Below are 10784 nucleotides of genomic sequence, written 5' to 3'. Positions count from 1 at the left end.
TGTGAGCCACCATGACTGGCCTCCTTCCACTTTTAAGGTCCTCTTGCTTTTGGAAGAAATTACCAAATTATCTGGGTAGGCCCAGTATAATCACAATGAAATCACCCTTGTGATTACATTGGGCCCACCCACATAATCCGGGATAATCTTCCTATTAAGGCCAGGTGATTAACAGCTTATCTATAACCTTACTTCCCCTTTGCCATGGAAGGTAACATACCCACAGGTTCTGAGGATTAGGACACGGACATCTTTGGGGTGTCATTATTCTGCCCACTGTAGTTATTTAGTTATTTTTGAGACAGAGTTTTGTTCTTGTTGCCCAGGCTGGAGTGCAGTGGTGCGATCTTGGCTCACTGCAACCTCCCGGGTTCAAGCGATTCTCCTGCCTCAGTCTCCCGAGTAGCTGGGATTACAGGCTCCTGCCACCATGCCCGGCTAATTAATTTTCTCTCTTTTTTTTTTTAAGTAGAGATGGGGTTTCACCACATTGGCCAGGCTGGTCTCAAATTCCTGACCTCAGGTGATCCACTTGCCTCAGCCTCCCAAAGTGCTGAGATTTACAGGCGTGAGCCACTGCGCCCGGCCTACTGTAGTTATTAAAATGCAAAACTTTTCAGAAAAAAAGTTACATGGGCAGACATTTCTGCTGGATATGCCTAGCCATAGTTTGTTTTTAAAAACTCAGATGCTTTTTCGAGTAAAAGTGAATTTCAGCTAAAGTTATGAAACAATGGCATTACCGTGGTTGTGTAAGCAGGACTGGAACTGTGAAAGCTATTATTCATTTTTCCTGTGATATGTATTTTAGTTTGCTAGGGCTGCCATAACAAAGTACCAAAAACTGGGCGGCTTAAACAACAGAAATTTATTTTCCCTCAAATCTGGAGGCTAGCCGTTGGTTGGAGTTCAGAGTTTGGGCAGGGTTGATTTCTTCTGAGGCCTGTCTCCTTGGCTTGCAGATGGTTACTGTCTCCCTGTGTCTTCACGGGGTCTTTCCTGTGTATCTGTGTCCTAATCTCTTCTTCTAAGTGTTCCAGGTAGTCAGACAGGCATGAGGTTCCTCCCCCATCCACTAGGAATGTCAGGTGATGGTTCAGCAGTGACCACATTGCCTCTCTAAAAGTGATCAACTGGCAGCCGAGGCCAGGGAGGGGCCATTTCCTGATGGCCCACACCTGCTGCACTGAAGTGTTAATTGAATGCAGGTGCCAAAGAGATGCAACTTCCTGGGTATGAACATTAAGGACAAGATGGTGGAGTATGACCTTCCAGGGGCACACCACCAGAAAAGGGAAGAAAGCCTCAGACGGGCGTGTGTAGCTTCCTCAACACTGTGTGCTCACTTCCCAAGTGTAAGGAGGGCGCTGTGTGTGCGCAGGCAGCCCACCCTGAGGGAAGAATCATGGGAAAGGGGCCAGCCTGTGAAATCCTAGCTAGGTTCAAGGCTAAACACTGCACTTGGCCTTCAGGTGCCCACTTTTCCAAGTGAAGTTTCCTTTCTTTCCTGGTCTAAAACCTTTTTAAATAAACTTCCATTTCTGCTCTGAAACTTGCCTGATCTCTTTTTCTGCCTTATGCCTCTCAGTCAAATTACTTCTTCTGAGAAGGCAAGAATTGAGGTTGCTGCAGACCTATACAGATTCGCCACCGGTAACTCAGATACCTTCTATGGGTGACACAAGGACAGCAGTCCTATTGGATTAGGGCCACACCAATGACCTCATTATCCTTAATTACCTCATTAGAGATCCGATCTCCAAATCTAGTCACTTTCTGAAGTATTAGAGGTTAAAATTCCAACATATGAATGTTAGGGGAAACTACTTAGCCCCTAACAAGATCTAACAAATTTAATGATTAACTTGTAAAAGACTCTACATTAACAGAAGACCACTGGTAAAAATAAAAGTGGGGAGAGTGGGATACAACTTATACACGTGTACTCATTGACAATTACTCTCAGGTAGAATTTTTTCTACAAAAATGGTGATTTATTTCACTTTAACATACAATGGTAGATATATTGGGGATCATCAAATTTTAAAAAATTTTTGTTGGGCTTACTTTACATATTACAATACTAACGTAAGCTTATAAACTCTTCCATTTCAGTGAAGGAAAGGGATCCAATTGACACCTGCTAGCAGCTTGGCTAAGAATGGACATTAACATCAAACAAAACACTGAAAATATAAAGTACTTTTCTCCAAATGTGTATAAAAGTTTTGAAACAAAATCACTGCCTGCTCCACAGGACAAACAATTTGAATTTCAAAAATGCTCCAGGCCAGGAATTGCATAACCCTGTGTAACAATATTTATAATACAGCTTAACAATATTTTATTGAAGACTTTTTCATTTGAGAGTTTAAAAAAACTGAAGGAAAAGAAAAACAGCCAAGGAACTGCACAACCAAAAAATGAAAATTATATAAAATATTTCCACCACTATTTAAATGCCAAATTTAATCAAGCAATAGTAAAAAAACAAAACAACATAATAATACAACCTTCTGTTTAAAATAACAGCACTGTTCCACTTCTCTTCCACTGAATTTTACATATGAACAGACTATATATACTGGTTTTTCAGAGAAATGTCCATTTGGTCTGCCACACCTGTTGGGCTCATCCTAAGTCCTCTCATTGTCTTCAGAGGACTTGCAACTCCATGCTGTTTCTGTATTTCCAGCCTTCCGGGTTAGGTGCAATGTCTCAAGTATAATACATTTCTCCCTTTTCCTTTACACAGTGCAGAGTATATGGGCTTAGGTTATGTAGATTCCGTTTCACTCCAGGTCACTGTCTTTCTCTAAATTCAAGGCGGTATTCAACGGAGTGCAGTAGTTCGGCTTGTCAGAAGGTACATAGCCTGGCAGACACAAACACTTGTAGGAACCTTCGGTGTTAATGCACTTGGCATTCTTGCAGAGAGACATCCGGTTGTTCAACTCATCGCATTCATTTACATCTGCAATAAGTCAAACGATGCAGGTAAACAATCTTTGATATTGCTCTGTGAGGGCACATAACCTACTTGAGGCTTACCTGAGGCATCGAGGCAGCCTAAACGCTGCCCTTCCCCCGACCACCCCAAGTAAGCAAGCTATCTCCACCTTGCTTCAACCACAGACAAGATAAAGGGGACTTTTTAGATCTTAAAGAGGTAGATTATCAGGGAGGTCCTAGAACTTCTTTCCCTGTTGTCTAGCACAGCATGAGCATTTTGTGAGCTTGACATTTTCTAGTAGAACCTCAAGAAAGTTAGAGGAATTATATTCCTTCCAAATTCCTTCCCACAGGTGTGGAGGAACTGCTAGATTTGTCAAGAGGAACCAGATACCTAAGCAGAGACCTCTCCATACAGCCCCTCTAAAGCCTTCCGTAACATTCGCAGACCTCTTTCTACATGAGATCCATTTAGGCTCTCACTCACTTGAAACATCTGTTAAGAACGTAGGTTACTTATTTTAAAGACACATCACGGATTAAAACTCACAAAAGCAAAGTGGGCAAAAGGACTGCTTCAAGAGGGAGAAGAGGCTGGGCGCGGTGGCTCACGCCTGTAATCCCAGCACTTTGGGAGGCCGAGGTGGGCGGATCACAAGGTCAGGAGATCGAGACCATCCTGGCTAAAAGGTAAAAACCCGTCTCTACTAAAAATACAAAAAAATTAGCCGGGTCTGGTGGTGGGTGCCTGTAGTCCCAGCTATTCGGAAGGCTGATGCTGGAGAATGGTGTGAACTCGGGAGGCAGAGCTTGCAGTGAGCCGAGATTGTGTCACTGCACTTCAGCCTGGGTGACAGAGCAAGACTCCTCCTCAAAAAAAAAAAAAGAGGGAGAAGAAAAATAAAGGAAAAACTTATGTGGCAAACAGGCCCTGAAAGATAACACTAGGTCACACAGAGAAGGTTAAACGTATGTTTCCAGCTCTTTTCAATGTAAGAGGCGGGGCAACATGACAGCTTTGGGAGGAGTTTCATTCAAATGGTTACTAGGAAGTTGTACTTTCTTTTTTTTTTTTTTGAGATGGAGTCTCGCTCTGTTGCCCAGGCTGGACTGCAGTGGCCGGATCTCAGCTCACTGCAAGCTCTGCCTCCCGGGTTTACGCCATTCTCCTGCCTCAGCCTCCCGAGTAGCTGGGACTATAGGCGCTCACCACCTCGCCCAGCTAGATTTTTGTATTTTTTAGTAGAGACGGGGTTTCACCGTGTTAGCCAGGATGGTCTCAATCTCCTGACCTCGTGATCCGCCCGTCTCGGCCTCCCAAAGTGCTGGGATTACAGGCTTGAGCCACCGCGCCCGGCCGGAAGTTGTACTTTTTGCAGATGTCTACACTCCCTTATGCTCGTGTCAAGTATTCAAGGAAATCATTACTTGCTGCAGTCAAAAGCTAAATTTAAGAGTCAAACTAATTATCTGGGATATTCAGGCCTTTCCTCCAATATTTACCACTATTTGGATTCTTTTTTTTTTTTTTCAATCCTCATTGATAAATGGATTCCTAAATGAAACACCAACTCTTTCTTTTTAAAAAGAATTGTGGTAGGCTGGGTAAGGTGGCTCACACCTGTGATCCCAGCACTTTGGGAGGCCAAGGCGGGTGGATTACCTGAGGTCAGAAGTTCGAGACCATCCTGACCAACATAGTGAAACCCCATCTCTACTAAAAATACAAAATTAGTCACGTGTGGTGGTGCAAGCATGTAATCCAGCTACTCAGGAGGCTGAGGCAGGAGAATTGCTTGAACCTGGGAGGCAGAAGTTGCAGTGAGTAAAGATCACCCCATTGCACTCCAGCCTGGGTGACAAGAGTAAAACTCCATCTCAAAAAAAAAAAAAAAAAAATACAGAACATATTTACCATTTTAACCATTTTTAAGTATACAGTGGCATTAAGTATATTCATACTGTACTTAATGTACATCCCCAGAACTTTTCTCGTCTTCCCAAACTGAAACTCAGCAAATCTATCTTAAATGTTCTCTGCTGACTGAGGTATGGACATGGCGGTGTCAGGAAAAAATTAATGTCCCATAAAACACATGTCATTCTTACCGACACAGGTCATCTTGGCTGTATCCAAGTGATACCCATCAAAGCAATCACAGGTGTAACCTTCCTGGACCCTCACACAGCGACCATTTTCACATCCATTGAGGATGCCGCATTCCTCAGCCTGTAACTCCTCAAAGCTATTTAGAAAACCTGAAAAGGAAAGGGCAGAAGCTAAGTTAGACCTTTTCAACTTCCTACACCATTTTTTAAATGATATTTAGATGATGGTTCGTTTTCTAAATAGACACATATATGGCCATATATATTTTAGACATCTTAAAGTTAGCATTAGAAATACTGAACGTAGCTGTGTAAAATAGCATAAAAATAAAAAAATTTATATATTTTCTGCAGAGTAGCCTCATATTTTGAATTCTGATGTTCTATGTTAAAATCACATAAAATGAGAAAGCAAGTACGGTTTTTGTTTTTGATCTTAATTATTAAAAGTGTTCATCCAAAGTTCCAAACTTCCTGAGTTCGCAGTAGGGCAAATGTCAGATTCTCAGGACAGAACCGACAGAATTCACTATTGGAGTCTAGTAAGCATTTGCTAAGAAGGTCCGTAAGAGTGTGAGGCAATACATTTTCAGCTGGAGTTTGTAAGACCAGGGAGAAGCAGGCTGGCCTTGCCATGTGTGTGTTTGCTCTGGCTACGGAATGAGCCTTACAAAAGGGCTCCCAGGGGATCAAAGGACAAATTCAGTAAAAGGGCCTCAAAACATCCTGATAAATGAGAAAGAACATCACACTTGTGTTTAGAAAACCAAAAGTCTGGTCTCATGCCTATAATCCCAGCACTTTGGGAGGCTAAGGCAGACGGATCACCTGAGGCCAGGAGTTCAAGACCAGCGTGGCCAACATGGTAAAACTCTACTAAAACTACAAAAAATTAGCTGGGCATGGTGGTGGATGCCTGTAATCCCAGCTACTCGGGAGGCTGAGGCAGAAGAATCGCTTGAGCTTGAGAGGTGGAGGCTGCAGTGTGCTGAGATCACAGCCACTGTCCAGCCTGAGCAACAGAGTGAGACTCTGTCAAACAAACAAACAAAAACAAAAACAAAAAACAAAAAGTCTTTTTTTAAGGAAACAAAGAAACTCGTTTGGCTCTTTTTATAGTTTAGATCTCTTGAAACCAAGTCAGAGCTAGATTTTAGAGTTTTTGTGATATAAAAACAATTTAGCTAGGCATCAAGAGTGTTTAGTTCTCATTTTGCAGAGGAAAGTTCTAAACATAAATCCACAGTGACCCAACACACTGTCATATGGCCTTTCATCTCCTCTCTCTTCCCAATAGTACCACGAAGTAGCTTCAAAAAATTAAAATATGGCTAGAACTTTCTATCTGGCCTTTGAAGTAATTCTCCGGTGGAACCACAGGGGGCAGCAAAATATCATTGCTTATGGAGGGCAATAAGGTCTAACTCGGAGGAACTGGACGAGGATAGGGAGTTTGGTCTCGTTGGTCACCGAAGAGCAATCAACTTAGCCAGTTTTTTTTTTTTTTTTCTTTTTTTCTTTTTTTTCCTAAACACAAAAATAAAGACTTACTTCTCTTAACAACAAAAAGAAGTTTCAACAATGACTAAAGTGCCTGGGGTCAACATGGAGACAAATTTGGTCAGAGTTTCTCTTATATTCTAAGATTAGGTGCCCTGAGGGGAGAGAGGTGAAGAAGAAACTTTAGAGCATGCCCTTCAGAGAAGAAAGTGGGTTTTAGACATGATCTAAAAATATACAATAAGTGAATGTTAAATTATCTCTTTGGGTAAGAACAATACACTGGTACTGGGGGACGTGAGTTCCCATTCCCATTTCACTATGTGTACATTATAAACTTGGGCAGAAAGCTTATTTTCCTCACTTATGAAATAAAAGCACTGAATTTTATGATCTCTAAAGCCCCACTCAATTATAGGTTTATTTTGTGGAAATGAACCATGGGATTTGAATCAGAGGAACTGGGTCTTCTGCTCATGCCTGTGACCCTGGCCAAGTCACTTGATTTTGCTGAAACCAGGTTCCTCATTTAAAAATAGAGAAACAATGCTATGTAGAATGGCAGACCCAATGTTGAACACAATGCCTGCACTCAGTAGGAAGTATTTTGTAATGAACGAACACTTTTCTACCTTGTAAAGACTAAATGAGATTTGGTATAAGTTTGGGGGATAAAAAAGAAAATATGGTACATATACACCTGGAATACTATGCAGCCATAAAAAAGAATGAGATAATGTGTTCTGCAGGAACATGGATGGAGTTGGAGGTTATTATCCTTAGCAAATTAAAGCAGGAACAGAAAATCAAATACCACATGTTCTCACTTGTAAGTGGCAGCTAAATGATAAGAACTTATAAATACAAAGAGGGAAACAACAATGACTTTCCTCACAGAATTGGAAAAAACTACTTTAAAGTTCATATGGAACCAAAAAAGAGCCCCCATTGCCAAGACAATCCTAAGCAAAAAGAACAAAGCTGGAGGCATCATGCTACCTGACTTCAAACTATACTACAAGGCTACAGTAACCAAAACAGCATGGTACTGGTACCAAAACAGAGATACAGACTAATGGAACAGAACTCAGAAATAATACCACACATTTACAACCATCTGATCTTTGACAAATCTGACAAAAACAAGAAATGGGGAAAGGATTCCCTCTTTAATAAATGATGCTGAATAAATGATGCTGGGAAAACTGGCTAGCCATATGTAGAAAGCTGGAACTGGATCCCTTCCTTACACCTTGTATGAAAATTAATTCAAGATGGATTAAAGACTTAAATGTTAGACCTAGAATCATAAAAACTCTAGAAGAAAAACTAGGCAATACCATTCAGGACACAGGCATGGGCAAGGACCTCATGACTAAAACACCAAAAGCAATGGCAACAAAAGCCAAAATTGACAAATGGGATCGAATTAAACTAAAAAGCTTCTGCACAGCAAAAGAAACTACCATCAGAGTGAACAGGCAACCTATAGAATGGGAGAACATTTTTACAATCTACCAAATTTACAATTTTACAATCTGACAAAAGGGCTAATATCCAGAATCTACAAATAACTTAGACAAATTTACAAGAAGAAAATCAAACAACGCCCTCAAAAAGTGGGCAAAGGATATGAGCAGACACTTCTCAAAAGAAGACATTTATGCAGCCAACAGACACATGAAAAAATGCTATCATCACTGGCCATCAGAGAAATGCAAATCAAAACCACAATGAGATACCATCTCACACCAGTTTGAATGGCAATCATTAAAAAGTCAGGAAACAACAGGTGCTGGAGAGGATGTGGAGAAATAGGAACAATTTTACACTGTTGGTGGGACTGTAAACTCGTTCAACCATTGTGGAACACAGTGTGGCAATTCCTCAAGGATCTAGAACTAGAAATACCATTTGACCCAGCCATCCTATTACTGGGTATATACCCAAAGTACAAATCATGCTGCTATAAAGACACATGCACACATGTGTTTATTGTGGCACTAGTCACAATAGCAAATACTTGGAACCAACCCAAATATCCATCAATGATAGACTGGATTAAGAAAATGTGGCACATATATACCATGGAATACTATGCAGCCATAAAAAAGGATGAGTTCATGTCCTTTGTAGGGACATGGATGAAGCTGGAAACCATCATTCTGAGCAAACTATTGCAAGGACAGAAAACCAAACACCACATGTTCTCACTCATAGGTGGGAATTGAACAATGAGAACACTTGGACACGTGGCAGAGAACATCACACACCGGGGCCTGTCGTAGGGTGTGGGGAGTGGGGAGGGATAGCGTTAGGAGATATACCTAATGTAAATGATGAGTTAATGGGTACAGCACACCAACATGGCACAGGTATACATATGTAACAAACCTGCACGATGTGCACATGTACCCTAAAACTTAAAGTATAATATAATAATAATAAAAAAAGAACTTACTCATGTAACCAAATACCACAAAAAAACAAAAAGAAAAAAAAAAAAGAAGGAAACAACAGACACTAGTGGAGGGTGGGAGGAGGGAGAGGAGCAGAAAAGGTAACTATTGGGTACCGGGCTTCATACCTGCGTGATGTAATAATCTGTACAACAAACCCCCATGACATGTTACCTATGTAACAAACCTTTACATGTACCCCTGAACCTAAAAGTTAAAAAAATTTGTACCATTAAAAAAATCGAGTAATACATCCATGGCAGGCCCATTTTAAAACTTTAAAGGAGAAAAAGAGTCCCAGCTACTCAGGAGGCTGAGGCAGGACAATCCCCTGAGCAAAAAAAGAAAAAACAACTGAGAAAAAAAGAGAAACACAAATACAAAAAAAAAAAAAAAAAAAAAAAAAAAAAAGTGACACCACATACTCAAAGCCAGTTAAGAAACACTGACAAAAAATAAATATTTAATCTATGACAATGTTTTCAGATCCCATGTATCAGAGCAAAATCATTTTTACTTCACAACTAATACATTTTTTATTATTACAGAAATTATAAAAAGTAAAACTTGAAACTTCCCACACATCAGGCAGGCTCCCCAAAATACTTCTTCAGGACTCTAAAACAGGTCAGGACACTACAGCCTCTGGTCCAAATCTGACCTGCTACCTATTTTTGTAAATAAACACAGTCACACCCATTTGCTGCTGTGCTATCTAAGGGCTGCTTTTGTGAAACGACAGCAGAGTTAAATACCTACAGCAGAACCCACATGGCCTGCAAAGCCTACAAATTTTACCATCTGGGCCGGGTGTGGTGGCTCACACCTATAATCCCAGCACTTTGGGAGGCTGAGGCAGGTGGATCACAAGGTTAGGAGTTCAAGACCACCCTGGCCAACATGGTGAAACTCCATCTCTACTGAAAATACAAAAATTAGTCGGGCGTGGTGGTGCATGCCTAAAATCCCAGGGTTACTCAGGAGGCTGAGGTAGGACAATCAGTTGAACCCAGGAGGTGGAAGTTGCAGTGAGCCAAGATTGTGCCATTGCTCTCCAGCCTATGCAACAGAGGAAGACTTGGTCTCAAAAAAGAAAAAAAAATTACTGCCTGGCCTTTTATAGAAAAAATGTTTGTGTATTCTCTGCTCCAGTAAATTCCAGTTTTAGAAGTACTGCTCTCCCGAAAGGTAACAGAGACGGTGAACCATAAAGGTGATGAGAAACCTCACTCAGCCTCCATCTATGTTACTATCTACCCAACACGATCATTTTTGCAGCAGGGCCCAAAAGCCCTTGCTGGAGGTCAGAACACTGGCTGGGAAGGGGGAAATATTTCTCTGCAACTTGTAAGAAATGTAAAGGCCATTACATCGTCCAAGCTGGAGGTCTTGGAACTGCATCTCAATTTCCTATGTTGCTAAATAGGAAATTGATGTGACATCAACATGTTTATTTCTTAACATTTGTAGTAAATTTAAAAAGGAGCTTTAAAGCAGTGCCAGCATTAAAAAGAAGGTACATAAGCCAGACATTTCAACATGAAAATTCCTGGAATCCAAACTATAATGCCATAGCGGCTTCTGACTTATAGACTGAGTCCTCCCCCCAGGACCCATCAGTGCATGGGATTTTGGTTCTCCATTTGTCCTGGGCTTACTGAGGTTTCAATGCTTTTCATGATCCCAGGCTCTTGCTTACATTTAAGAACAGAGTTATTGAGGAGGTCTAGGGAGGAAAGCTGTAAGCCACAGATTTGTCAGAGT

At 41.1% G+C, this 10784-nt stretch overlaps 1 protein-coding gene across 4 annotated transcripts in view; it reads right to left on the bottom strand.

The window, feature by feature from the left end:
- Window positions 1–1838: 1838 nt before the first annotated feature.
- LTBP1 (latent transforming growth factor beta binding protein 1) overlaps window positions 1839–10784 on the bottom strand; it is a 448496-nt gene continuing 439550 nt past the window's right edge. For all 4 annotated transcript variants that reach the window (XM_025354196.1, XM_025354197.1, XM_025354198.1 and 1 more), the window contains 2 exons: window positions 5062–5211; window positions 1839–2974 (listed from right to left, as the gene is read on the bottom strand). In XM_025354196.1, coding sequence (XP_025209981.1) covers window positions 2793–2974; window positions 5062–5211 — 332 coding nt within the window. In that variant the 3' untranslated portion in view covers window positions 1839–2792. The remainder of the gene's footprint in view (window positions 2975–5061; window positions 5212–10784) is intronic.

Source organism: Theropithecus gelada, chromosome 13, assembly GCF_003255815.1.
Source record: "Theropithecus gelada isolate Dixy chromosome 13, Tgel_1.0, whole genome shotgun sequence".
Taxonomy (NCBI): Eukaryota; Metazoa; Chordata; class Mammalia; order Primates; family Cercopithecidae; genus Theropithecus; species Theropithecus gelada.
This window is presented reverse-complemented; position numbering and strand designations above follow the sequence as displayed.